Source organism: Corvus kubaryi, unplaced genomic scaffold (assembly GCF_017639235.1).
Source record: "Corvus kubaryi isolate FWS band 111438036 unplaced genomic scaffold, C.kubaryi_AGA036_p1.0 37219, whole genome shotgun sequence".
NCBI classification, from domain to species: domain Eukaryota; kingdom Metazoa; phylum Chordata; class Aves; order Passeriformes; family Corvidae; genus Corvus; species Corvus kubaryi.
This window is the reverse complement of record NW_024581062.1, coordinates 252994-279665: the sequence shown is the minus strand read 5'-3', so window position 1 is coordinate 279665 and position 26672 is coordinate 252994. Positions and strand designations below refer to the sequence as shown.

The 26672-nt window shown below is 67.4% G+C and overlaps 6 protein-coding genes across 11 annotated transcripts in view; 3 read left to right on the top strand and 3 right to left on the bottom strand.

Annotated features, from left to right (window-relative positions):
• The first annotated feature begins 561 nt into the window (after positions 1-561).
• Positions 562-6499, top strand: ANKRD13D (ankyrin repeat domain 13D). Of its 2 annotated transcripts, none has more exons than XM_042022665.1 (15): positions 562-736; positions 1560-1695; positions 1775-1899; positions 2091-2136; positions 2220-2363; positions 2942-3131; positions 3253-3319; positions 3393-3474; positions 3684-3745; positions 3823-3953; positions 4332-4489; positions 4572-4718; positions 4925-5088; positions 5166-5245; positions 5648-6499. In XM_042022665.1, exons 1-15 carry the CDS (start codon positions 647-649, stop codon positions 5886-5888), a joined length of 1863 nt encoding a protein of 620 aa, XP_041878599.1. In that variant the 5' UTR covers positions 562-646; the 3' UTR covers positions 5889-6499. The 2 variants fall into 2 exon arrangements, with proteins under 2 accessions (XP_041878599.1, XP_041878598.1); XM_042022664.1 differs by having other exon boundaries at positions 4922-5088.
• A 617-nt stretch (positions 6500-7116) lies between these two features.
• Positions 7117-12240, top strand: SSH3 (slingshot protein phosphatase 3). 3 transcript variants are annotated; one of them, XM_042022667.1, is made up of 14 exons: positions 7117-7273; positions 8185-8222; positions 8331-8496; positions 8959-9077; positions 9141-9212; positions 9302-9367; positions 9754-9942; positions 10055-10148; positions 10226-10354; positions 10428-10474; positions 10545-10691; positions 11003-11203; positions 11504-11765; positions 11846-12240. In XM_042022667.1, the coding sequence occupies exons 1-14, from the start codon at positions 7223-7225 to the stop codon at positions 12038-12040; spliced, it is 1776 nt and encodes a 591-aa protein (XP_041878601.1). In that variant the 5' UTR covers positions 7117-7222; the 3' UTR covers positions 12041-12240. The 3 variants fall into 3 exon arrangements, with proteins under 3 accessions (XP_041878601.1, XP_041878602.1, XP_041878600.1); XM_042022666.1 differs by lacking the exon at positions 7117-7273 and having other exon boundaries at positions 7358-8222; XM_042022668.1 differs by lacking the exons at positions 7117-7273; positions 11846-12240 and having other exon boundaries at positions 7355-8222; positions 10545-10695; positions 11504-11722.
• Positions 12241-13271: 1031 nt separating this feature from the next.
• POLD4 (DNA polymerase delta 4, accessory subunit) lies at positions 13272-14450 on the bottom strand. Its single transcript, XM_042022669.1, has 3 exons — positions 14142-14450; positions 13961-14072; positions 13272-13866 (listed from the first exon to the last, which is right to left on the bottom strand). The coding sequence occupies exons 1-3, from the start codon at positions 14383-14385 to the stop codon at positions 13842-13844; spliced, it is 381 nt and encodes a 126-aa protein (XP_041878603.1). The 5' UTR covers positions 14386-14450; the 3' UTR covers positions 13272-13841.
• A 747-nt stretch (positions 14451-15197) lies between these two features.
• On the bottom strand, positions 15198-17371 carry LOC121661966 (glycine N-acyltransferase-like protein 3). Of its 2 annotated transcripts, none has more exons than XM_042022659.1 (6): positions 17153-17371; positions 16974-17058; positions 16690-16797; positions 16473-16593; positions 15757-15877; positions 15198-15685 (listed from the first exon to the last, which is right to left on the bottom strand). In XM_042022659.1, the coding sequence occupies exons 2-6, from the start codon at positions 17049-17051 to the stop codon at positions 15265-15267; spliced, it is 849 nt and encodes a 282-aa protein (XP_041878593.1). In that variant the 5' UTR covers positions 17052-17058; positions 17153-17371; the 3' UTR covers positions 15198-15264. The 2 variants fall into 2 exon arrangements, with proteins under 2 accessions (XP_041878593.1, XP_041878592.1); XM_042022658.1 differs by having other exon boundaries at positions 16974-17055.
• LOC121661967 (glycine N-acyltransferase-like protein 3) lies at positions 17358-19381 on the top strand. Its single transcript, XM_042022661.1, has 5 exons — positions 17358-17516; positions 17730-17837; positions 17932-18058; positions 18138-18255; positions 18707-19381. Exons 1-5 carry the CDS (start codon positions 17439-17441, stop codon positions 19107-19109), a joined length of 834 nt encoding a protein of 277 aa, XP_041878595.1. The 5' UTR covers positions 17358-17438; the 3' UTR covers positions 19110-19381.
• CLCF1 (cardiotrophin like cytokine factor 1) overlaps positions 19309-26672 on the bottom strand; it is an 8249-nt gene continuing 885 nt past the window's right edge. The window contains exons 1-3 of one of the 2 annotated variants that reach the window (XM_042022663.1): positions 26438-26589; positions 21225-21391; positions 19309-20807 (exon numbers count right to left, since the gene is read on the bottom strand). In XM_042022663.1, coding sequence (XP_041878597.1) covers positions 20316-20807; positions 21225-21391; positions 26438-26465 — 687 coding nt within the window. In that variant the 5' untranslated portion in view covers positions 26466-26589 and the 3' untranslated portion in view covers positions 19309-20315. Of the gene's footprint in view, positions 20808-21224; positions 21392-26437; positions 26590-26672 lie in introns of those variants that run through there. The other variant, XM_042022662.1, reaches the window with a different exon arrangement.

Sequence of the window (26672 nt, the reverse complement as noted above, 5' to 3'; positions counted from 1 at the left end):
GGGACGGGACGGGACGGGATGGGATGGGATAAACCCGTGACTGGGTGCACGATGGTTCCGAGCAGCAGGTACCCCCTGATGTCATGACATAGAACGGGTCAGGGAGCCCCGGGCACCGGCAGCCCCCGGTAGCGGGGGTCAGCTGGGGGCTAACGGGTCCCTGGGGTCAACCCGAGCGGGAGGGGGGGAGAGGGGGCAGCCCCGGACTGTGGCCGGTGCCGGTTCCAGTCCCATTCCCGGTTCTGCTGCAGTGGCGGTGCCCAAAACCACGGTGCCCGGTGCCCGGTGCCGTTCCCAGTGCCTGCTCCCACTCCCGTTCCCGATGCCGATGCTATTCCCGTGTCCGGCGCCTGTTCCCCTCCCTGGTGCCCCGTTCTCGTTCCCTTTGCCGGTGCCCGTGCCTGGTGCCGATGCCCGTTCCCTTTTCCCGTTCCCTCTGCCATGCGCCGCTCCCGGCGGCGATGCCGTTCCCTGTTCCCGCTGCCATCCGCCGCTCCCGGTGCCGTTGCCTGTTCCCGGTGCCCGGTGCGGCCCCGCCCCGCGCCGCCGCGCTGCGCCGCCGCCGCCCCCGCGCAGCCATTGCGGGCAGGCCCCGCGCTGCGGCCCGGTCCGTCCGCCCCGGCGGCCCCGGGGACATGGTGCCGGGATGGCCCGGCCCGCCGACACCTTCCCGCTGCACCGGCTCGTCTGGCACAACCGGCACCAGGCGCTGGACAGCGCCCTGCGCGCGGGGACGGTGGGAACGGCGCCGGGAGCGGCACCGGGAGCGGCGCCGGGCAGCGGGCACCCCCCCACGCACCGGCACCGGGAACGGGAGGGGATGGGGAGGAGAACGGCGGGGCCCGCAGCGCGGGGGTGGGGGGACTGGGAGCACTGGGAATGCTGGGGGGGACTGGGAGCTCTGGAGGAAACCGGGAGCGCTCTGCGCGGGGGGGTGGGGGGGGATGCTGGGAGGGCTGGAAGGACCGGGAGCACTGCGGGGACTGGGGAGCCTTGAGGGACTGGGAGCACTGGAGGGAGACTGAGAGCGCTAGGGAAGGCTGGGGACACAGGCACTGGGAGCACTGGGAGAAGACTGGGAGCATTGCAGAGGGACTGGAAGCACTAGGAGAGACTGGGGGCACAGGGGACTGGGAGAACTAGGAGCACTGGGGGAGCTGGGGACACAGGGCACTGGGGGAACTGGAGAGAGGCTGGGAAGACTGGGAGTGTGGGGAGCTGGCTGCACTGGGTGGGGAGGACACCACGGGGAGCACCTGGGGGAACTGGGAACACAGGAGGAAGACCGGGAGCGCTGTGGGGACTGGGAGTACCAGGGGAGACTGGGACTCAGGGGACTGGGAGCACTGGAAGAACTGGTGGCGCTGGAAGGACTGGTGACACTGGGATAATACGGGGCTGTAGCACCAAAGGCCTGGAAGCAACTGGGAGCTCTGGGATCGGGTTAGCAGCACTGGGAGAAGAGGGGGCTGGGAGCACCAGGCCTTGGGAGCACGGGGGGCGCAGGGGGGGCACTGGGGTGGCACGGGGAGGGGACAGTGACCCCGCCACCTTTCCAGCACGACGTGGAGCTGACGGACCCGCGTGGCCGGACGCCCCTGGAGCTGGCCGTGTCCCTGGGCCACCTGGAGTCGGTGCGGGTGCTGCTGCGGCACAACGCCAACGTGGGCCGGGAGAACGCCAACGGATGGACGGGTACGGGGCCACCACGGGGACTTGGGGACACCATCCAGGGGTGCGGGTGACCCTGGCTGACGGCGCCCCGTGTCCCCAGTGCTGCAGGAGGCGGTGAGCACGGGGGACCCCGAGATGGTGCAACTGGTGCTCCAGTACCGCGACTACCAGCGCGCGACGCGGCGCCTCGCCGGCATCCCTGAGCTGCTCAGCAAGCTGCGGCGGGTACGGCCCCTCAGAACTGCACCCTGCACCCCCAGACCTCCCCAGGGACACTCCCCACATCGCCCCACTCTGCCAGGACCCCAGTAGGGATCCCCATCCCTTTGCTCAAGGCTCCCCCCCTCCCCAGTGACCCCAGCAGGGAGCCCCCAGCCACCCCACACATCCCCCACCATGCTCCTCATCCCTTCCAGGCATCCGACTTCTACGTGGAGATGAAGTGGGAGTTCACCAGCTGGGGTGAGCGTGGCCGGGCTGGGCGGGGGAAGGGGGTCGCCAGGGTCTCCCCCAGCCGCGGGGCTGAGGGGTCCCTGTGCCCGCAGTGCCCCTGGTGTCCAAGGTGTGTCCCAGTGATGTGTACCGCGTGTGGAAGCGCGGCGAGAGCCTGCGGGTGGACACCACCCTGCTGGGCTTCGAGCACATGACGTGGCAGCGCGGACGCCGCAGCTACATCTTCAAGGGGGAAGGTCAGCTCAAACCCCCCCCCCCCCGCGGCCCCCCAGGACCCTTCAGTCACCCCAGACTCCCTGCACCATAAGTACACCACCGTAAAGAGCTGTCTGGATTCCCTGGGGGCCTTCTGGTCACTGTGTGGAGCCGCAGACCCCCTGCACTCTAAGTGCGCCCCTGTAAAGACCCCATATCCCCTACAGGGACTCCCCTGGGGATCCCCCAGGCCCCCTGCACTATAAATACTCTCATAAGGACCTCCCAGATCTCCCAGAGGGCCCCCCTGGGATTTCAGTTCCCCCGTCCTGAGGGGGACACCTCAGTCCTTACACGTACCAGGGACCCCTTGTTCCCCAGATCCTCTGTAGTGACTCCATGGACACCCCAATTCCCCCGTGCTGAGGGGACCACCTGAGCCCCTACATGTACCTCGATGGACCCCCAATTCCCCCAGATCTTCTATAGCCACTCCATGGGGACCCCAATTCTTCCTTCCTGAGGGGTCCCCCTCACATACCCAATTCCTCCAAACCACCTCCAGGCCGGGGGGTATCATGGGGGCCTGGGCACTGACCCCACCCGTGTCCCCACGCAGACGAGGGGGCCGTGGTGATGGAGGTGGACCACGACAAGCAGGTGGTGTACACGGAGACGCTGGCGCTGGCCCTGCACGAGCCCGAGCTGCTGCTGGCGGCCATGCAGCCCACCGAGGAGCACGTGGCCGGCCGGCTCACCTCGCCCATCGTCTCCACGCACCTGGACACCCGGAATATCGCCTTCGAGAGGTGGGAGGGGGCTGGGAAGAGCAGTGCTCAGCGGGAAGGGGCCGCGCGAGGGGGAAGTGTGGGCAGAGGGGAAGGAAACGCTGGTGCAAGAGGGTGACCTGAGGCCTCCCTCCTCCCCCAGGAACAAGTCTGGGATCTGGGGCTGGCGCTCGGAGAAGATGGAGGTGGTCAGCGGCTACGAGGCCAAGGTGAGCACGGAGGCAGGGGGGGATGCTGGGGATGGCCTGGAGTGGGGCAGGGCTGATGTTGTCCCCACACCAGGTGTACAGTGCCAGCAACGTCGAGCTGGTGACCAAGACCAGGACGGAGCATCTCTCTGACCAGGACAAGTCACGCAGCAAAGGTGACAGCCCCGTCAGCCAGTCAGGGGGCCTGTACACGGCAGGGGCACGCCACCCTTCCTGGGTGGCACACGTGTCAGGCGTGGGACACTGTGCGTGTGACGTGTGACAGGCGTGCGGGGTGTCACCCATGAGGGGTGTGACCCGTGCCAGCCCCGGGGGTCCCCCCCATTGCCCACAGCTCACCCCTGCACCTCCCTCTCCCCTGCAGGCTCCAAGACACCCTTCCACTCCTTCTTGGGCATCGCGCAGCAGCACGGCACCCACAACGGGGTGAGTGGCCATCCCAGGGGGTCCCTGGGGAACTGGGGGTCTCCAGGGGGGGCTGAGCGGTGCCAGTGTCCCCACAGGCACCTGTTCTGCAGGCTGCCAGCCCCACCAACCCCACGGCCATCACCCCCGAGGAGTACTTCGACCCCCACTTCGACCTGGAGACCCGCAACATCGGGCGCCCCATTGAGATGTCCAGCAAGGTGCAGAGGTGAGGCCACCGCCCCGGGGTCAGGACCTATGGGATGGTGACAAGGTCCTGGGGATGTGGCACTGGGTGTCAGGACTTACAGGGGGTGGAGATGGGATCCCAAGGGACAGAACACCAGGTGACAGGAGCCCTGGGGGTGGTGATGGCATCCCAGGGGCTGTGACATGGGGGTGGTGCCAGGTCCCAGGAAGTGGCAGTGAGGTGATGATGGACTCCCAGGACAGTGGCACTGGACATCAGCACCCATGGGGTGGTGACAGGGTCCTTGGGGCCGTGCCACTGGGTGTCCATACCCCGGGGGTGTGGCCAGGGCCCTGGGGCGGTGCTGGTGGCCCGTGGCCCCACTGGGTCCCCGTGCCCACGGCGGTGCCCGGGCAGGTTCAAGGCGACGCTGTGGCTGTGCGAGCAGCACCCGCTGTCGCTGGCGGAGCAGGTGACACCCATCATCGACCTCATGGCCATCTCCAATGCCCACTTCGCCAAACTGCGCGACTTCATCACCCTCAAGCTGCCCCCTGGCTTCCCCGTCAAGATCGGTGAGAGGGAAAGCTTCCTTTGGGGCGGGATTAATTAGGGGCAGGGCTTCACTGGGGCCTTAATTGACCGCTGTACCCACAGAGATCCCCCTGTTCCACGTGCTCAACGCCCGCATCACCTTCAGCAACCTGTGCGGGTGTGACCAGCCCCTAGGCTCCGTGCGGATCTGTGCCCCCCAGGAGCCCCCCGGCGCCCACCCCCCTGGCACCCAGCCCTCCGGGCCCAGAGGTGGGGCTGGCAGGGTCCTGGCACCAGGGAGTGTCGGGATTCCGTGGATACGGAGTGGGGTGGGCATGCAGGGGGGTGATGTGGGGTGTTGTAGCATGCCATGGGGAGCTGTGGGGGTGCCGTGGGGTGCTGTGGGCGCAATGTGCCATGGATGCGGGGTGCCGTGGGGACACCCAAGGGTGCTGACGGCTCCCCGTGCGCAGCAGCGTGGCCGTTCCCGTGCGAGGTGGAGGCGGGCGTGTTCGAGGTGCCGGCGGGGTACACGGTGCTGGGCGCGGGGCGCAGCGAGCCCCTGCGGGATGAGGACGACGACCTGCTGCAGTTCGCCATCCAGCAGAGCCTGCTGGATGCCGGCACCGAGACCGACCAGGTGCGGCCGCGCCCCCTCGCCTGGACGCGCCCCACACGCGCCTGGGCACGTCCCTCACGTGTGGCTGCGCCCCACAGGTGACCATCTGGGAGGCGCTGACCAACACCCGCCCTGGCGCGGAGCCGCCGCCCTACGACGAGGACCTGCAGCTGGAAAGGTGAGGTTCCATCCATGGAACCCCATCCGTGGGGGCGTGGCCCGGGGGTGCCCCCACCCACCTCACCTGGGCGGGGCCAGACTGGGAGGGGCAGGGGTTAAAGGTGTCAGGGTGGGGCAGGTACAGGGTCCGTGGGGGTGAGAGGGGCAGGGGTTAAAGGTGTCAGGGTGGGGCCACGGGAGGGGCTTCTTGCTGCCCAAAGGGTGTGGTCATAATGGGCGTGGCTAACCGCGGGTGTGGGTGTGGCTAGCATCTGGGCGGGGCATGTGGGACAGGGCGTGGCTCTCCAGTCCAATATGGGGCTGTGAAGGAGGTGTGGCCACCTGGGGTGGGGCACAGGTGTGCCAGAGGGGGTGTGACTCCTGTGACAAGGGTGTGGCCCTGCTGCTGTCCCCTCGCCAGGGCCCTGCAGGAGAGCATGCTGCTGCAGGCCGGGCCCAGCGCCGAGCCCCCGGCCGCCGGGAGTCCCCCAGGAGCGGGCGGCGGGAGCCCCCCGGGCCCCCCCGGGTACGGCAGCTTTGCGGAGCAGCTGCGCTTGGCCATGGCGCTGTCGGAGCGGGAGCAGGAGGAGCGGGAGCGGCGGCGGCGTGAGGAGGACGAGGAGCTCCAGCGCATCCTGCGCCTCTCCCTCACCGAGAAGTAGCGCCCCGGGGCGCTCCACGCCGGGACAGGGACGTCCCACGCAGGGACGAGGGTGTCCCATGTGGGGTCACCCCACGCAGGGACACGGATGTCCCACGTGGGGACACCCCTTGCAGGGATAGGGACACCCCGCCCAGGGGACACCCCAATGTGGGCACTGTCCCACACCAGGACGCCCCAGCGCCTGGGCAGCAGCCGGTGCCGGTGTGGCCCCGCCGTGATGGGGACCCCCCTGATGTGGGCACAGCCCCCGCAGCGGGGAATTTGATCCAGGGATCCTCCTACCCCCGGGACTCCCAATCCAGGGCTCTTCTCCTGCCAGGCCCAAACCTCAGCCCAGGGACCCTCACCTGGGGACCCCCCCTCCAGGGACACCCCAATGCCCAGGACCCCTCCCTAGGGACCCCCCTCCTCTTTGGTGTTGTACCGTGACCCCGTGGGGGGCAGGACGGACCCAGGGATCCCCGTGGGATGTGGGTGACCCCTATTTTAAGGCACTCCAGTGTGGGGGGGGCTGCGGGGGACCCCCAGGCCCCATGCTTTGGGGCAGTGCGGGGCAGGGGGGCCCCGAATGTCTGTACATATACATATACATATATATATATACACACACACGCTTGTCTGTGCCTGGGGGGTGATGGGTGGGGTGTCCCATGGGTGGAGCATGGGAAAAGGGATGGATCCTGCACGTGGGGTGGGGCTCAGGTGATGGGGCTCACCCAGTAAGCGTGTGGGTGGCACTGGTGGGGTGCTTCTCTTCAGCTCGCCCCAAATGTGGCCCTGTGCCCCCGTTCCTGGCCCAGGGATTGATTTATTTCGTTTATATTACTCGGGAAAAGACCCCTGCCCAGGGAGGGGGAATTTGGCTGGGGAGCCATGGGGTGACAAGGGGTTCTTTGGGGGTGACCTGCCGGGGACACTTGGGGGAATCCCACCGGATGAAACCTGGCGTGTCTCAGATGCCGGTGACCCTAGGGGGGTCCACAGTTTCTGGGGATCTGGGGAGGGCATCACACATTCTGGGGACCTGGGGGAGGGTCCCACGTGCCGGGGGGCTCCCACTTTCAGAGGAACTGGGGGTGTCCCAAGTGCTGGAGTGTCAATCCTGTCTTGCCCACACCGATGTGGGTCCCGGGGGGGCTCCGGGGCGCCGGGGAGGTCCCGTTCTGACGGAGGGCGGTCTAGGGGTCCCGGCTGCTGTGTTTCCGTGGCGGAGGGGGGCCGTGCCGTGCCAGGCCGTGCCCGGGGCCGTGCCCGCTCCCGCTCCCGTTCCCGTTCCCGATCGGGCGGGGCAGCGGAGGCGCTTCCTGGTGCGGGGGGGCGGCGCGGCGGGGCATGGCGCTGGTGACGGTGCGGCGGGCGGGGGGCTCCGCCGGGGGCCCCGCGGTGAGTGCGGCGCCGGGCCGGGGCATCCCGGCACGGACGGCACGGGGGGGGGGGGGTCGGGGGGTCCCGGAGCCCCGGGAGATCCCGGTGCGGGCTGGCACAGGGGCTCCCGGGGGAGTACGGGCGGTCCCAGAACCGCGGGGGCTCCCGGTGCGGGCGTACGGGAAGGACCGCGGGGGGATCCCGGAGCTCCTGCGGGTCGCGGTGCCCTGGGGGAATGGGCCGGTGTGGGGGATGCCGGTGTGAGGAGTGCGGGCTGTGCGGGGGTGTCTCGGAGCCCCGGGGATTCCCGGTGCGGAAGGTCCCGGGCCGTCCCAGCGCGGAGGTGGAGGGGGGAAGGTTGCTCTGGTCGCTCCCGGTGCGGGGTTATCCCAGGCGCTTCCGATGGGACTTTACTGAGAGTTTACTGGGAGCCGAGTTGCCCTCAGCACGTGTTGGAGTTTCCTGTGCTCCCCGCTGAGGTTTTCCCGAAGTTAAGGGAGGAAAATGGGGGTGTGAAGGGGGGAGGGCGGTTGTCCCAAGTTGCTCCCACTTTCCCCAGCGCTCCCGGTCCCTTAGCTGTCCCAGTGCCCCCCAGTGCCCCCCAGTGCCCCCTTCCCCTCTTCCTCCAGTAACCACTGGGCCTTTTCTGGGTGCTCAGGCCCCCCCTTCCAGCACTTCCACCCAGCCAGGGGTGGGGGGCACAGGGGCAGGACCCCCCCTGCCATCCCGAGGGGGGTGCCCAAGGATCCATCTCCACAGCGGGACCCCCAAAGGGCCCCCATGCCCCACCGTGGGGCCCACACTCTTTGGAGGGGGTGGGTGTTGTTATGGGATCACCAGACTGTGGTGTCTGTGCTGAGGGGAGCTTGTGGGGTCTGGTCCATGCCCTGGGGTCACATTTCCCCCAGGAATCGCCTCCCAATTTGCAGGAGGAAGATGCTCCCAGACGTGGCCAACTGCAGCGACGGTGAGAGGGGGCTCTGAAGCCCCGGGCTGGGGAGGGGACACAGTTGCCCCTGCCTTGGGGCAGCACTCTGGGGGTGCCCCGGGTGCTCAGGACCCTCCTGCCCCCCAGGCAGAGCTTCGTCATGGTCAAGGGGGCTGCGGTGCTGCTTCCTGCGGAGGAGCCCCCCCCGGCCGAGCCCCCCCCGACTGAGCCCCCCAGCCAGGCCCCAGGACAGCAGGAGCAGCACCTGCACCTCATGATGCAGCTGCTGCGCCCCCAGGACGCCATCCGGCTGGTGAGGCACGAATCCCCCCCTCCAGGAACATGGGGATGGGATGGGGACAGGAACGGGGATGGGATATGGATGGGGACAAGGTGGGGAGAGAAAATTGACAGGATGGGACAGAATGGGCTGGGCTGCAGATGGGGATGGGATGAAGGTGGGGACAGGATGAGGAGAGCACAGGACAGGAGAGGATTGGGATGGGACAGAATGGGGATGGGAACAGAGAGAGGAAAGGAATGGGAGTGGGATATGGACAGCATGGGGGCATGGTAGGATGGGGTGGGAATAGAATGGGAACAGGGATGTTGTAAGATGAGGACAAGATGGAGATAAGATGGGATGGGGACAGGGATGGAATAGGATGTGATGAGGAGGGGAAATGGCCCTGCCTGATACTTCTTCTTGGTCACTGGGAGCACTGGGAGCACTGGGAAGGGACAGATCCCCCCTCCAATGCCCCCTTTCCTGCAGGCGGTGCGGCTGGAGTCGGTGCGGCCACGGCGGGTGCGGTACCTGCTGGTCGTGCGCCCGGAGGAGGAGGGAGCCGAGGCGGAGACGGCGCTGCTGGGAGTGGATTTCGCCCACGAGGGGTGAGCGGGGCACGGGGGGGGCCCGGGGGGGCGTCGGCACCCCCTGACCTCTGCCCGCCCCAGGGCCGCCCACTGCACCCTGGGCATGGTGCTGCCCCTCTGGAGCGACACCCAGGTGTTCCTCGATGGCGACGGGTAAGGGCAGGCTGGAATTTTGGGACAGGGAGGGGCTTAGAGGGGCTGGGGTGCATGCCCTGACCCATGCGCATCCCCACGGTGCCCAGGGGGTTCAGCGTGACATCGGGGGGACAGACCCGCATCTTCAAGCCCATCTCTGTGCAGACCATGTGGTGAGAGAGGCCCGCGTGTGACCGGGGGCACAGGGGGCGTGGGGACCACCCTGGGCACGGGGGGTGTGGGTGGCATGGTGAGCACAAGGGGGGTGGGCACCACCTCGGGGACTGGAGATTTGGGCACTGCCATGGGCACAGGGGATGCTGTCACCATCCTGGGCACGGGGACGTGGGCACCAAGCTGGACACAGGGATGTGGGCAGCGGGGGTTTGGGGATCACCACGAGCACCACCACGGGCACCACCATGGGCACCTGGGCACAGTCATGGGGATAGAGCTGGGGAGGGTCTGGGTGGCACCCACACGCTGGGGACAGCCAGTGAGGGGACACAGCTGTCGCGGTGGCGCTGGCAGTGCAAGGGTGGCAGGTGCTGTGCGGCAGGGCCGTGCTGCAGGAGCTGCACCGCGCCTGTGAGGACGCTGCCCGCGGCGGGCACATCCCCGGCGGCCCCGCGCTGGCCTGGGCCCGCAGCTACGCGGCGGAGCTGGGCTCGGAGCAGAGCTGCCTCAACGAGTGGCTGGCCATGGCCGACCTCGAGTCCGTGCGCCCGGCCTCGCCCACGCCCCTCCGGTAAGCTCCCCGCCACGCCCCTGCCGCGCCCCACAGCCTGCCGGCCACTCTCTGGCAGGGCGTGGGCTGGGTGGGGCAGGTGGCACCAGTGACAAGGCCGTGCCGGTGCCAGGCCGGCGATGCCAGAGCTGTCGGAGCAGGCGGTGCGGGCGCTGCTGCGGGACGTGATGGCCAGCGCCGACCTGGAGAACGTCACCTCCAAGGAGGTGGGTGGCACCGGGCACGGGGTCCTGGGGACAGGTGGGGCCGGGCAGGGCCATCCCTCACCCGGGGCGCTACCCAGGTGCGGGAGGAGTTGGAGCGCCGCACGGGGCACAGCCTGGCCGAGCACAAGGATTTCATCGACAACGAGATGCTGCTGGTGCTGGCGCAGATGGATCGGCCTTCCCGCATCTTCCCGCACCTCTTCCTGGTGGGCAGCGGGGCGGGCGGGGCAGGCAGGGCGGGTGGCAGCGTCCCCACCCCTCACCGCTGTCACCACACAGGGCTCCGAGTGGAACGCGGCCAACCTGGAGGAGCTGCAGCAGAATAGGTGAGCAGGGGGTGGCACTGTCATGGGGTCATCATGGGATGCCACTGGGGTGTCACCCGTGTCACCGCAGGGTCACCCACATCCTGAACGTGGCGCGGGAGATCGACAACTTCTTCCCGGCACTGTTCACGTACATGAACGTGCGGGTGTACGACGAGGAGGCAGCCGAGCTCCTGCCCCACTGGAACGACACCTTCCTCTTCCTCTCCCGCGTCCGGTTGGTGGGCATGGGGGGTGACACCAGGGGGGACATCGTGGGCACAGAGGGGCAGGGGCTGGAGGTGGGGCCAGGGGAGAGGGGGGCACGGGGAGGGGGCCTTGATGAATGAGGTGCCGGGGTACACTGGGAGCTTGGGGACTCTGGGGCAGGGGATCCTTGGGGACACCAGAGTTCCCAGGGACACCGGGGTGGCTGGGGGATGCTGGGAGCCCTGGGGATCCTGGGACAGCAGGGGGGCACTGGGAGCCCTGTGAACACGGTGTCCCCGAGTGTCCCCCGTGCCATGGTGCCAGCAGTGGGTGCCACAGGGCGGCGGGAGGCCGGGCACTGGTGCACTGCCGGATGGGGCTGAGCCGCTCGGCCGCCACGGTGCTGGCCTACGCCATGAAGGAATTCGGGTGGTCCCTGGAGCGGGCGCTGCGGCATGTCCGGCACCGCCGGCCCAGCGTCCTGCCCAACCCCGGCTTCATGCGCCAGCTCGACTTCTACCAGGGCATCCTGAGCGCCAGGTGCGTGGGGACAGGGTGGGGACAGCAGGGTGGGGCCAAGGGAGTGAGGGCAGGTGGGCACGAGCAGGTGAATGGGGACAGGTGGGAGGGACCAAGGGCGTGGGGCCTGGGCTAACCACACCCCTGTGTGATAAGAGGGTGGGGCTGTTGTGACCACACCCCTGAGGGTGGAGTGGGTGGGGCCCTATTCGGGGAGGGGTGAATTTTGTGGGGGAGGAGCCTATGGGAACCCCACCCTGCCGAGTGGGTGTGGCTCCAAGCGGGGGCGTGGCCAGGTGCTGATTGACAGGTCTGTGGCAGCCGGCACAGCAGCCTGTGGGAGCCCCGGGCGGCCGAGAGGACGCCGCACCCCGAGGAGGACACCGCGAAGGACACGAGCATCCTGTCCCCGCTGTCCTCCCCGCTGGCGTCCCCGCAGCCCTCTGAGGAGGAGGCAGCCGGCGGGGGGCTGCTGGGGGCCTCTCGGCGGCCCCGCATCTCCCTGTGCGCCGTCATGCGGACCATCAGCCTGCTGGAGACCCCCGAGCCCCCCGAGCTGCTCGGGGAGCCCCTGGCCGGGGAGGTGAGCGGCGGCCGGGGTGGGCTGAGGGTTGCGGCCGCAGGGTGACAGCGGCATGGGATGACCCTGCTGTCCCCCCTCAGGTGTTCAAGGCCGCGGAGGAAGTGGGGGATCCCTCGCCGAGGCCACGACCCTCGTCCCGCCCGCGCGGGGTGGTGCGCCAGGCCAGCCTGGATGGCGGCCCCGCCCCCTTCGGTGACCACACCCACAGTGACGACCACGCCCAGTGCCACACCCATGCGCCTGACAACGCCCACACTGATGAACCCACTCCTTGATTTGGGGGAGGTGGGACAGGGCCCCCCCGCTGCCACGGCAACGAGGGGGTGAGGCCTGTCCCGGGGCCGGGGTCATCGAGCCGGAGCGCCCCGCCCACGCCACGCCCGCGCTCTGGGGGTGGGAGGCGCCTCTGCCTCAGCCCCGCACGCACAGAACACCGACACCGCTCCTGCACCGGCAATAAAGTGTGGAAATGGCAGCCCCCTGATGGCTCTGTGGCCCTGAGCACGTGGAGGGTGGGGCGCCGTCAGCAGGGGCCAGAGTGAGGGCTCTGGGGGCTGCGGGAGGCGGGCGCGCACAAGGACCCAGCCGCGCCATGTTGTGCGGCACGCAGGGAACCACAACTCCCGGCGGCCTTTGCGCGAGAAGCACAACTTCCGGGTTGCCACGGCAACCGTTGCGGCCTAGGCCCGAACTGGAGCCTGGGCTGGAATTAACTCTGAAATTGGTGCTGGAAGCGGGACCGGGGCAGTCCCGGGGCCCGGCAACGAAGGAGTGAAGTGGGCAGAAAGCCTGCAGCCCGCTGTGGCCGTGGCAGAGGGGCAGGCTGGGCACACCCTGCCACTCACTGTCATGGTGTCATCCCCTTCCCACCATGGTGTCCCTTCATGTTATGTCACTCCTGACCCACAGTACACCTTCCACCATCCCAGGTTGCTTCAAGCCCCGTCCAACTTGGCCTCGGGCACTTCCACAGCTTTCTGGGCAACCTGTGCCAGGGCCTCAGACCCTCACAGGGAGGAATTTCTTCCCAAAATCTCACCTAAACCCTTCTCCCAGGGAAGGAGATTCCTGGCTCCTACTGCCCCTGAGGCTGCTACTGTCCATCTCCTTGGGTTGTTCCTGTGGCTGGAGCTATCCCAGACACTTCCCCCCTTCCTGGGACACCCACCAGGTTGGGACTTACCCTCTGCTAAGGAAGGAGCATGGGAATCTCCCTCCTTCTTCCCACCAGGGGGGCACAACCCTGGGCTGGCTGGCTGTGGAGTGGTTATTTTTTGGGGGTCCACCTAAACACCTCAGTCCCGTGCCCAGCAGAGGAATTATGTCCCTGTAAAAGATATCCAAGGGACTGCAGCTCCAACAGAGGAGTAAGATCTGGCTGGGTAATGCAATCCAGAAGGTCGGGAGCCTGCAGTGTGAGTGGGACGGGAGCTGTGGGTGGCCCCCCACCCATCCCACGCCATTCCAGGTTACTGCCAGCTCCGACGCTCCATTGCAGCCTTGGGATAGAAACTATTAATTTTATTGATAAAGCAACAGAAAAAGCTGGTGAATTAAGTCATTGATAACCCGAATAATTAACAGACATATCCTGTTATTTACGATTCTGCACACAGCAAAGCTGCTAATTAGGGCTAATAAACATCTGAATCCCACGGGACGCTGTCACACTTCCCACCCCACTGCAGAACATCACCACAACCCACAGCCACCTGCCTCACCCCTCTGTGCTCACTTTCAACTGATTTTATAGCTCATTCTTCATTTTTTCCCCCCATTTCTGGAGAAAAAAATCCCACCTCCCTTTCTCCACCCAAGAGCTGATTTTTCCCCCTGCGTCGCAGTTGGGTGGCATTAAAACTGTGTGGCTGGACACCCCACCTGGCTTTTTTTTGGGGGGGGATGCAACTCCCTGCCCTCCCCCTGCACCCCAAGGGCTTCACCCCGCCCCGTGCCCCCCCAGACAGCACACAGCACCCCTTCCTTCGCTCACACCAGCTTTAATCCGCCCGGTGTCCCTGGAATAGGGTCTGGGAGCGTCGGGAATGGTCCCCCCCATTCCCTCGGCGCGGCGCCTCAGAGCTCGTACTCGTGCCAGAGGCTGCGGGGGCACAACGGGGGTCAGCGGGAAGGGTGGGGGGCACCGGGACAGGATGCCCTGTGCCCCCCACGCACCCATCCCACCCCACACCCACCTGTAGGTGACGTCGGGGTTGTCCCGGTGCTCCAGAAGGGCGTCACGGATGGGGCCAGGGGGGCTCAGCCCCAGCTCTTGTGCCCGCTCCCAGCGCTGCAGGCGGGTGATCCCTGCAGGATACCGGGGGTCAGCGGGGCCGGGGGGAGCCCGGGGCCACCGGGACAACCGGGGGTGCTCACCGGTGCAGGGTCCGTATTCCCAGGAGAGGTCGAAGCGCCGCAGCATCTCCAGGAGCGCCGGGTCCACGGGGGGCTGCGAGGGGGCGCTGGGACAGTCCCGCACCTGCACCTTCACCTTCACCTGCACTTTGTCCTTGTCCTTCTTGTCCTTGAGCCTGCCCGGGGGCCGCCCGGGGCCCCGCCGCCGCCGCCGCGGGAAGGAGTCGGTGATGCGCCGGGGCTGCTCCATGGCCCTGCGCGACATGGAGCTGGCACGGCCCCGCCGCTACCGGGAACAGGGCGGGACCCGCCGCTACCGGGAACCAGCGGGAGGGAGGGACCCGCCCCCTCCCCTGCCTGTGGCCGGGCGGAAGCGGCGGGGCCGGGCTGGGGAACCGGCTATGGACACTCTCGGCCACTGCCACCCTGGCGGTGGTCCCGGTCCCCCGCCCCTCTCGACACCCCCGGCTGTCCCCGGGTGCTGTCACCCCCCCCAGTTGTCCTCGCCACCCCCCGCACTGTCACCCCCGCGGCAGCTTCTGTCACCCCGAGGGCACTGTCACCTCCATCTCAGTGTTCCCTATTGCCCCTGGCACTGTCACCCTCCCAACTGCGCCCACTACCCTCTGGCATTGTCACGCCTGTGGTTCTTCTCCCTGTCCCCATCAACATTGTCACCCTCATCCCAGCACTGCCCATCACCCTGGATCCTGTCACCCCCCTGTCTATCCCCATCAGCCTCCAAACCATGACTCACGCTGTGACACTGTCACCCTCTGCCCCGTCCCACTCTGTCCTGTGTGTCACTGTCTGTCCCTCCAGTGCCTGTGCCACCCCCAGCTGTAGTGACACCGTCCCGGGTGAGGGGGTGACACTGCAGGTGCCACCACTGCAGATTTGCCTGAGGCTTTCAGCCCTCCCTTGGGAAACTGAGAATAACTGAGATGCGTGCCCTGGGACGGGGTGACTCCCAGGGGACCCCGCTGTTTCCCTCAGTGGTGACACGTGAGCCACCAAGCCGTGTCACCGCTGCAACAGTCAGTGCTGGGGGGACACAAAACCCCACAGAAACCATCAGAGACTCCACACCGCTCTTTAATTTGAGGTTGGCTTTTCTCCGGCGTGGAGAGGGGACAGCAGGGCCTCAGGGCCCGTCCCTGTCCAGGCTGGGATTGTGCAGGATGTAGCGGCAGACCCCAGGCAGGCGCTGGTGGCCCAGCAGCTCCTGCAGCTGCTGCATGGGCCGGTTGCCCAGCGCCGTGTGCCCGAACGTGGGGAACCCGCGGGCCTGCGCCCGCTGCGCCGCCACCGTCAGTGCCACCTGCATGTGGCCGCGCCGCCGCTGCTCGGGCAGGGTGTAGCTGTGGGTGCCCGTCCCGAAATGATCCGTCAGCACCCAGGCGACGGGCTCCCCGCTGCCATCCTGCAGGCACACTTGCGGGAAGCGCCCCAAAATCTCGGCCAGGTAGCGCCGGCTGCGGGCGTTCCCCCCGTAGGGCCACGTGTTGTTGAGCAGGTCCACGTGCGAGGGCTGCAGGGAGCCCACCCGCACCCCGGGGGCCGGCCTGGGGGAGGCGGGGGTCAGTGGGGGGCTCAGGGGTGTCCCCATGTGGGGACGGGGGTGGGGGCCTCTCACCGGGGCTCCGGCATGGTGCTGGGGTCAGGGTGCCAGTAGGAGTAGTACTCGACGATGTCCAGCTCCACGCCCTTCCTCCCCGCCAGGTCCTGGGACACCGTGGTCACCCCATCCTGTAGCCCTGGGGATGGGGATGTCAGGGGGTCCTGCTCCCCCTACACCCCACCATCCCTGTCCCCAGCCCCTCTGTGTGACCCCAGTGTCCTCCTCAGTGTCCCCAGGAGCTACCTGCAACCCCAGTCTCTATTTCCTGCACCCAAATCCCTGCTTCCGGTGTTCCCAGTACTCAAATCCTGCTCCCAGCTCCCTCAAGTACAACCACAGTACTCCCCAGTGCCCCCAGCACCTCCAAGTCCAACCCCAGTGCCCCCCAAGACCCTGCTCCCAGGGTCCCCAGCAGTGCAATTCCCCGGTGCACCCCAGCACCCCCAAATCCAACAACGGTGCTCCCCGGCATCCCTAAATCCCGCCCCAACACTTCCCACTGACATCACCCGTCAAACCCCACCCCAGCACACCAAGCCGTGCCTCCTGTGCTCCCCAGCACCCAAACACCCATCCCCAGTGTCGCCCAGCACCTCCAATACCCTCCACCAGTGCCTCCCAGTTCCTCCCTGCCTCCAACAGCTCTCCCCAGTGTCCCACGCTCCCAGTGCTGCCCGGCACCCCTCACAGCATGCCCAGTGCCCCCCAGGACCCCGGTGTCCCCAGGCCACCGATGAGGGTGAAGGCGACATCCCAGCGCAGGCACCCAGGGGTCTCCAGCAGCGCCCGGTACGCCCCCAGGTCCCGGTAAAACGCTGCCTGTGTGTTCCAGTAGCCATCGTTCACCAGCACCTGGGGGCACCCACGGGTGCTCTGAGCACACCTGCCACGTGCCAGGGCACCGTGTCACCGCCCCCCTCTACTGTGCCCCGTGTCCCCGCTGGCTACCTCTCCGCTGGGCCGGGCCAGCACAGCACCGAATTCGGGCCATTTGTCCACCAGCACCTCGAACTGGCCAGGGTTGCCCCGGTTGATGTTCAGTACTGCCCCGAAAACCTGGGGGAGAGGGGGGGTCAGCAGTGGGGGACAAAGAGGGGACAGATGGGGGTCAGGGATGGGGGCTAGATATGGGGGACATGGGGGCAGATGTGGGGTCAGAGCTAGGGGGAGGGGGGCAGGTGTGGGGGACAGGGTGACAAAAGGGTCCCTGGTGACACAGGGGGCCCCATCACCGGCAGGGCGAGGGGCAGGCTCTTCCTCAGGATCCCCTCCAGGCGCTGCAGCTGGGCTGGGTGCGTCAGGATCTGCATGGTCCTGCTGAGAGACCCTCGATAACAGGGGGACAGGACCACCAGGCATGGCCCCTGTCCCTATCCCTTTCCCCATGGTCCCCAGCTCCTCCAGCACTCACCCTGCAACAATCCTGAGTCTGTGGGTCCCAGAGGGCCTTGTAGTGGGAGTCTGGAGACTGTGTGGCACTCGGTGACAATGGTTAACACCAGCTGTCACGGGCCAGCGAGTGCCCCCTGCCTTGGGGGGCAGCGGGCAGGGTCCATCCTGCTGGGCACTGGGCACTGGGCCAGCCCTGTGGCCGCCTGGGGACGGGTGCTCAGCTGGGACACTCTGGGACACTGCCCCAGTGCCACCAGCGCCCCACGGATCCTCGGTGTCACTGCCTGCCCCACGGTCACAGAGCCATGCAGATCCTGAGGTGCCCAGCCCAGCTGCAGCTCCTGGAGGAGGCCCTGCGGAAGAGCCTGCCCACCACCCTGCCGGTGACAGGGACCCCTCTGACCCCTCTGTCCCCTCTGCCCTGTCCTGCTGGTGACAGAGTCCCTGGGGGCCCCTTTGTCCCCTCACCCTTGCCCTGTCGGTGTTGCTGATCCCTCTGTCCCCTCTCCCGTGCTGGTGAGGGGACCCTGGGGACTCTGGGCACCCCTCTGTCCCCTCTCCCCTGCCCTGCTGGTGACAAGGACCCTGTCCTGCAGGTCCTGGGGACTGTGATGACGGTGGCCAGGGGGAACCCAGCCTCCCACGAGGTGCTGGTGGACTCCTGGCCCCATTTCGGCATTGTCCTGACCCGCCTGTGCCCAGAGGTGCTGCCCCAGGTGTCCCTGTCCTGGCAGCAGCACCCCACACACCGGGGGGCTGGGAATCAGGGTGCCACTCTCAGCCCCATGTCCCTTCCAGGAGCACAGGGACCCCAGGGACTACTACACCAACCAGCTGGCTGTGTTCTACCGGGACAAGGGAGCCCTGCAGGCACTGCTGGGGGGCACGGAGGCGGTGACCGGGGCACGGGCCTTCCAGATTATGGGTAAGGATGGCACTGGGGGGGACACAGGGCTCCCCTACCCACTGTCTGGGTCCCCTGTCCAGCTGACAGAGGGTTCCAGGGATGCAGGATGGGCTGGACGAGGCCGTACGGGAGGTGGCCAGTGCCAGGGGGCTGAAGGTGGAGACGATCCAGCACCGGGCGTTGATTAGCCCCGAGCCCCCCCAGCCCCGCAGGCAGTGAGTGAGGGGCACTGGGGGACATGGGGCACTGAGGGACATGGGGCACTGGGGGACATGGGCACTGGGGGGCCAGTCACGTCCCTGGGTGGCACATGGAGACCTGTCACATTTCTGGGTAGCACAGGGGGGTCATAGTCACATCCCTTGGTGGCACAGGGGTTTCCGAGCATATCCCTGAGTGGCACAGGGTGGCATGAGTGGGATCACTGAGCACACCCCTGGGTGGCACAGGGGTTTCTGAGCACTTCCCTGAGTGGGACAGGGATCACTGGGTGACTTGAGTGGGTTCACTGGGCACACCCGTGGGTGGCACAGGGGCGTACCCAATCCCATCCCTAGGGGAAACAAGGGCCCCAGATTCCATCTCTGGGTGGCACCAGGGTTCCCAATCCCATCCCATCTGCCATCCCGGCTGGGAACAGGGTTCAGCCTCCATGCCCCGTTGCAGGATGCCCCCGGGCCTGCGCCTGGCGCCCGTGTCCCCCTCCCACGTCCCGCTGCTCAACGCCACGTGGGCCCTGGGGGGCAATGCCCGCAGCCAGGCGTTCCTGCTGGGGCTGGTGCGGACGCTGCCCTCCGCCTGCCTGCTGGGCCCGCGGGGCCGCCCGGTGTGCTGGAGCCTGCTGGACGGGCACGGCTGCCTGCGCCACGGCTACACGATGCCCGCCTGGCGCGGCCACGGCCTCACCGGGGTCGTGGTGGCCGCCATAGGCCGGGAGCTGCACGCCCGCGGCTTCCCCGTCTACGGCGCCGTACGGCCCCACAACACGGCCTCGCTGCGTGCCCTGCAAGCCATCGGCTTCCTGCCCCAGCCCGGGACCTTCTACATGATCCTGGGCACCCCAAAGTAGTGCCCGGGGAGGGCGTGCCAAGATGGAGGGTGCCTGTCCTCGGGGACACCCCGATTCCCACACTGAGCTCAGTTTGGAGTCGTTCCCTCTGCTCCCTACTGAAGGCACAGGGGGAAACATTCCAAATTCCACACGGAGCTCCGGGTTTGGAGCCGTTCCCTCCGGTCCCCACCGGGGTGTGGCGCCGGGCGGGGCAGGGCGCTGGAGAAAGGCTTTTATTCGTTCATACAAGAATAGATCTTCTGCAATAAATACCCCAATAAATAAACATCTCCAATAAATAAACACTCATAGACGCACCGGGACAGCGGCCACGCCCCGGCCGCGCCCCATGGCCCCACCTCTGCATCCATGGGCAACCGTGGGGGAGGCGGGGCTTGGATAAAGGGGCGTGGCCGGCTGCGGGGAGGAGGCGGGGCTTGCTACACAGGCGAGTGGGCGGGGCTTATTGCCATCCGGGGCGGAGCCTACTGCTCCGGGGCGGGGCTTGCTGCTGGCTGGGGCGGGGCTTATTCCTACACTCAGAGGGCGTTGGTCCTTTTTGGGATGGGCAGGGTTTGCACCCACTCCGGAGATTTTAGGAAGGGGGACAGGCACCCTGGAGGTTGGGGACACCCTGGCGGGGCACTTGGAAGTCAGGACACCTGTCCCTTAAGACACAACGTGGTGGCAGAGGGGCTGCAGGGTGACTGTGGTAGCACTTTGGGGTCAGGAACTCCACCCCTTAAGGCACAGCCGGGTGATGATGAGGATGTGGAGTGGCTTTGGCAGCACTCTGGGGTCAGGAGACACAGTTTTGAAGGGACGCTGGTGGCGGAGAGGGGACGTGGAGTGGCTTTGGTGGCACTTGGGGTCAGGAGACCCATCCCTTACAGCAGAGTGTGGTGACAGAGGGGATGTGGCACGGCTGTGGTGGGTGGCACATGGGGTCAGGAGCCCCTCACTTAAGGCACGGTGATGGGAGTGGGATTGTGAGGTGGCTGTGGTGGCACTTGGGGGTTAGGAACCCTATTTCTCAAAGCACACTGGTGATGGAGAGGGGACGCGGGGTGGCTGTGGTGGCACTTGGGGTCAGGAGCCCCATCTTTCAAGGCACTGCCAGGTGATGATGAGGTTGTGGGGTGGTTTGGGGGTCAGGAGCCCCATTTCTCAAGGCACACTGGTGGTGGAAGAGGGGACCTGCATGGCTGCGGCGGCACTGTGGGCTCAGAACCCCCTCACCTCCAGCCGCAGGGTGACCACAGCAGGCGGCACCTTCTTCTTGAGGCGGTTGAAGTCCTTGGCCGAGCGCCAGAGCCAGGTCTGCAGCTCCTTCAGCAGCCAGAAATCATCCATCTTCTTCAGGAAGTCATTGGGGGCCGCGGGCACGCCGGGGGGCGTGGGGGGCGCGGCGGGGCCGGCGGGCAGCGGGTACCCCAGCGAGGACATGACGCCGCCGATGCTGAGCACCAGCCCCTGGAGGCTGGCGCAGAAGTGGGCGAGGCGGTGGCGCAGCTCGGCCGTGCCCACCTGCCCGTCCAGCACACGCAGGTAGCAGAGCAGGCGGCTGTAGGCCCGATAGTTGGCGGCCAGGCGGGCGTTGTCCGTCAGGCCCCGCCACAGGTCCAGGTCCACCGTGGCGCTGGGCACCCGCTCGGCCCGCGCCAGCCGCGGAGGGTTGAAGTCGGGCTCATTGAAGGGGGGACCCAGGTAGTTCAGCTGGAAGGGAAGGGGGGTGCCAGCGGGGTCAGGTCTTCACGTCCACCCTGTCCCCACACATCTCCCCCATCCCAGCTCTCCCTTCGCTTACCACGTCCCCCTTCCCACTGTGCCCCCACTGTCCCCAGGCCGGACATGCCCAGCACACCCCAGGCAGTGCCACCGTCACCGCTTGGCACCCAACGTGCCGGCACCGCCGAGGGCACGTCAGGGCAGGGACGGGGAACCTCCGGGTGAGTCGGCGACGCCGGCGGGGAGGGAGAGGCGGATGCCCGCGCCCATGACGGAATCATGGGCCGAGGGGAGGGTGCCCGGGAGCCGCCCTGCGCCCCGGGGGCGATGAGGCATTTCCGTGACCTCCGGCGTGGGAGCAGCTGGGCACGGGGTGGATATCCCGGGGGGTAGATGAGGACTCACGTAGGTGCCGGCGAGGGTGCGGAGCTGGTGCTCCAGGTAGCGGGTCAGGTCGTAGGTCTGCTGGATGGACTGGCCGGCGCCCAGCTCCTCGGAGCAGTTCAGCGCCGGCAGCGCCGGCAGGTTGCAAAGCGCGGCGCACAGGAAGGTGAAGATCCCCCAAGAGTCACCTGCGGGGGACACACGGCACCTCAGGGGGGGGTGACAGGGACACTCCGACTCTGTGCGTGCGGCGCTGAGCCTGCGGAGTATCCCTGTGTCACCCGTCTGAGCGCGGGGAAACTGAGGCACGGAGGTGAGGAGGGTGGGGGCCCTCTCACCTCAGCACCCCCCTTGGAGCAGCAGGGACCCCCCACCTCAGTGCGGTGACCCCCCGGCTCCCCTCGGAGCGCTCCCGCCCGCGGCTGCACCAACAATCCTTTATATGGTCTGGAGCAGCGCGCCCGCGGCATTCCCGCCGGGACGCACGCCTGGGATATATTTGGGCACCGCCAACGCCGCAGCGGGCCGGGCACCCAGCGGGGACCCCCGCCGGGGGGCCACCGGGAAAGCGGTGGGGGGTGGGACGCGGCTCCGAGGAGCGGCCGGGGCGCGGGGTGACCTTTGCGGAGGCACCGGAAAGCGCCGGCGGGGTCCCCGTCATCGGCCTGACGTCAGGGCGGCCCGGGACCGCGGCCCGCCGGCCGGCGGCTGTGGAAAGGTCACGGCCCGCGGCCAGGACACGCCGGCCAGCTGGCACCCCCGGCTCGCCACAGCCGGCCTTCCCGGCAGCGCCTCCCGGGAAAGACCGGCCGTTGGCACGGCTCGGCACCGCGGGGCTCCTGCTGCGGGCAGCCCCCCGTGCCCCCGCGCGTCACCGCTCCCCGTCACCGGCTGCCAGTGACGCACGAAGGTCCTCGGGGACACCCCGGCTCCGGCCACAACAGCCCCACCGCCGTGGGTGTCCTGCAAACTGCAAGGCTCGCTGTGGGGGATGCGAGTGCCCAGTGGGTGTGCAGGACACTGGTGACACCTGGGAAACGTCCAGGACACACCTGGGATACACTTTGTGTGTGTGCATCGCACAGGCACCGTGCACGCGTGGCACCGTGCACGTGTGTGATGCACCACACGCATGAGACACCACACCGGTGTGTCACCTACCACACGGGCGTGTGACACGTGTGGCACGCACAGGACACGCCAGGCGAGCGTGCTACGTCCTGCGCACACACCCCACGAAGGGGGGGACACGCTGATGCGTGCCATCCACGCGTGACACGCCAGGCACACACCACACCGTGCTGTGACACCCCATGTGACTCCACATGCCCCCGTGCCCCCCGTGCCGGTGCGTGGCAGCCACGGCTGGCCCCGGCTCGCCCGGTGCCCCGCGGTGGGCACGTGCCGCCTCTTGCCCGCGTTCCGGTGCGTCCCAGCGCGTGGAGCGGGTGGCCGGCCCCGCGTGCGTGCGAGCGTGGGCCGGGGGGGGCTGGCGGGGGGGCTGCGGTGACTCACACCACACACACACCCCCCCTTCCCGGTGTTTGCTTTGGCCGGACCCTCGCCCACCGCCGGCTCCGCTTTCCAGGTGGGATTTACACCCGCCCCGGCCTGGCCAGGGCCAAACCAAACACAGCCAGGGAGCGGGATGGGGGGGGCATGGCAGGGATGTGGGATTGGGATGAAGCCATGGTGTCTCCTGGGCAGGTGGCCGGGGCATGAGGGTGAGGATGAGGATGATGGAGGTGAGTGTCTGAGGGATGGGAATGGTGGGATGCACAGAATGGATGGCACTAGGTAGTGGTGACCATGACGCAGTGACGACAGTGACCCTGGCACAGCACTGACAGTAACCATGACACACATGACACAGCAGTGACAGTGACACTGGCACAGTAATGATGGTGGCCATGACACAGCAGTGACAGTGACTGTGGCACAGCAGTGATGATGACAGTGGCACAGCAGTGACAGTGACCATGGCACAGTAGTGACGGTGACCACAGCAGAGGGGTGATAATGGCCCAGCCATAGCGGGTGCCCCCGCTGTCCCTTGCCCACCCCTGTCCCAGTGGCTGGCGCCGGGCACCCACTGGCACAGACAGTGGAGGAGGGAGGATCCAGCCGGCACAGCTGGATCCCGGTGACGTTGGAGAGGAAGAGCCCGAGGGTTTCAAAACCGGCCCTGGAGAACGGCCAGGATGCTCCCAGCCCATGTAAGCAGCTCATGGCGTGCCTGTCCGGGGTCACCCGCTGGGCCCTGGGGACGCCCGAGGAGCCGGGGTGATGAGGGGCCATGGGAGCGGGCACCCTCTGGCTCTGCCAGCAGCACCCTGGGACACCCACACTGGACACACCGGTGGTGCCCCTCGCACACATGGCAGCGGGGACGTGGCTCACCCGCTTTTGAGGTGACAGCCGGGACCCCTGGCCTGCCACCCGGCCAGCGGCACAGGCAGCATTGCTGGCCAGACCTCCTGGCCAGTGGCCGAGGCGGGAATTCGGCCACGGAGCTGGTGAGCTGTTCCCTGGGCATGCTGTGGGCAGAGCCACCAAGGGCCGAGCGACCGCAGCCCTCCCAGAGCCGCTTTCCCGAAACTCTGGTGGCGGGGGTGGCAGCCGGGAAGGGGAGACCCCCTGGCCCCGGAGCCCCTGGCAGCGGACGGAGCTGAGCCGGCCCCCGACGCTGCGGCGGGAGCTGCCCTATCTGATGGGCCGGCGTCCAGCGGCGAGCAGAGCCTCATCCCACCCCGCAGCCCCATTCCTGGGGCCAGCACGGGAGGTCTCGCTGTGGCCAGGCATGACTGTGGCACTGAGGACAAAGCAGCCCTGTCCCCACTGCCTCAGCCACTGTCCCGGCCACCAACTGGCAACACTTAACCCTCCATGGGGCGTTTCCCAGTCCAAAGTGGCCGGCAGCTCCAAGGGGCTTGGAGTGGGTGACACTCAAGGGCTCATGGACAGATGCCTCTGTGTCCCCACACTGCTGGCATTTAACCCCACTGTGTCTGGGGAGGTGACACCATGGCATAGCAGCAGCCCTGTGGAGCCAGCACGGTGGGGGCACGAGGATGCTCACGTTCCACACCTGGATATCATGGACACAGCATTCCCTGAGCTCCAACAGGAAGAACATGTGTGCCCTTGCTCCCCGACAGCGCCCACAGCCACCACAGTGGGGTCCCCATCCCATCCATCCCATTCTATTGCATCCCATCCACCCCATCCTATCCCATCTCATCCCATCCACCCCACGGCGAAGCCACCGTGCCAGGAGAGGGTGGTGGCGTGGGGGGTGCGTGGCCCTGCGTCCCCCCAGTCCCGGCCGTGCCTGTGCTCGCGGCGCTGAGTGTTTACATCCTGTCTCCTCCATGTGTTTATAAATGCGGCCGCGCACGGGAGACTCCAGCGAGGCCGTAATTAGCTGGGCCTGGATTTCCCATCCGGCTCCGGCTCCAGCTCCAGCCAGCGGCACAATGGAAACACCCCCGCCGGCGAGGGGGGCGCAGGCCCCTAATCCCAACCAGACCCCGCTGCCCTGCACGCACGCCCCACACCCAGGAGCCACGAGAGGCACCTCGATCCCTTCCCGCCGCTCCTGGCACAGGTCACGGAGCCACGCAGCCCAACAGCTCCCCCAGCACCATTCCAGGGGTTCACCGGCACAGAGCCAGGCTGGCCGCTCTCCAGCAGGGCAGGGGACCCCCGGTGCCAGCCCGTGTGGCACCACAGAGCCGTGGGTGACACACCCTGGCACCTCCAGCCCCGCTGCCACCGCTGGCATCGCCCGCCACGGGGACACTGCCTGGCTGGGTCAGTGTGGGACCGGCAGCTCTGGCGGGCACAGCCGTGCCCTGATGTCCCCACAGCACCCTGGTGAAGCCCGGGACGCCTCTGTCACCCACAGGCCACGTGCCACACGCAGCCACAACACTGCTGGGCCAGCTGCTTCCCAGATATCCCGGATACCCCATCCAGGAGTGCATCCCCGTGAGCCTGCCGGGGCGCTGGGACAGTGGCACAGGGACATAAGCGCTGCCTCCTCGGGGAGGGGGGCGGGGGGGGCATGATTTATGGGGCTCGGTGCCACTTAGCAGGGCATAAATCTCCCCCCAGCGCGGCCCTGTAAGCAGAGCCCTCCGCATTTCCCCGCGGAGCCTGCGCCTAATGCAGCCCAGATGTGCGGCCGCCACCGTGCTCTCGCGCCGCCTGCTAAATAGGCACGGGGACACCGCGGATGCCGAGAGCCCCCGAGCCCCGCCAGGGACACCACCTGGGCAGCCCACGGGTGGGGATGTCCCAAAACGGGGAGCGGGGTTGTGGCAGCCGAGCTGCAGCCGTGCGGCCCCTCCTCGGCGTCCCCTTCCCCGCCCGTCCCCGCAGGCCTCGGCACCGGCTGTGCCACCGGTTCGGCCACGTCTGCCGGGATCGGCGGCAGCGGGAAGGGGGAGAGGAAGGGGCGAGGGAGGGCGATGGAGCCGCTGGGGATCCCGGCCTCGCTTTTCCGGTTCCCCGGCGCTCGCCCCGCTTTGCCCGTCCTGCGTCACCGCCGGCACCGCGGGAGCTGGACCCGAACCCGGCGCCGGCCTCGTGCTGCCCCGGCCCCGGCCCCGGTCCCGCCGCCCGGGACCCCGGGGAGCCTGGCGGAGCCCACACTTTGACCTTTTAAGGGTGTTTTCCAGCATTTTCCCCGATCCCCGTGTGCCGCCAGGCCGGCCCGGCCCCCCAACAGCCCCGGGGGTGCCGGTGGCCGCTGGGGCAGGGGGAACAAACCCGTCCCCTCCCCAGCACCCCAAAATCCCGCTGCTGTGTCCCGCAGCAATCTCGCCTGATCTAGCGGCGGCGTTCGGTGTCAAGCGCCGAAATCCAGCCCCGGGCAGGATAACTAACTTTTCCTGCCCCCCATAAATCCCACCGACTTTCCTTTTCCTCCCCTCTGTCAGTCCCGGGGTTTAATTCTCCGTGCTCAGCGGCGGTTCCCTCCCTGGTAATCACAAACATGCATGGAAAAGAGGGAACGAGAGAAAGAGGGGAAAAAAAAAAAAAAAAAAAAAAGAACAACAACCCAACCTAGAGAGGGGAAAGTCTTAAATCAATCCCAAAGCCAGACAGACGTTTTAATCACGTCAAATTAAAATCAGCAGTCGGTTTGGAAAGGGGGGAAAAACTCCCGGCAGATGCAGGCAGGGGAGTTGGGGCAGCCCCCCGCCCCACGCCCAGCGCCGCTGGCTTACCTGAGAGCTCCCCGGTTACATTTAGCATAGTCGGGGTGCAGGGGGATTTTGGGGGGGCTCGGCTCTTGCTCGGCGCCCCGAGCCCGCCCGCTCGCCTCCGCCCCGGGTCGCTGCTTCGGTCGCGGTTCGGGGTTGGGTGGTGGTTTTTTCTTTTTTGGTTGGTTTCTGGCTTTTTTTTTTTTTTTTTTTTTTTTTTTTCTCCTTCCCTCGGTCTCTATTTGTTTTGGTTTGGGCT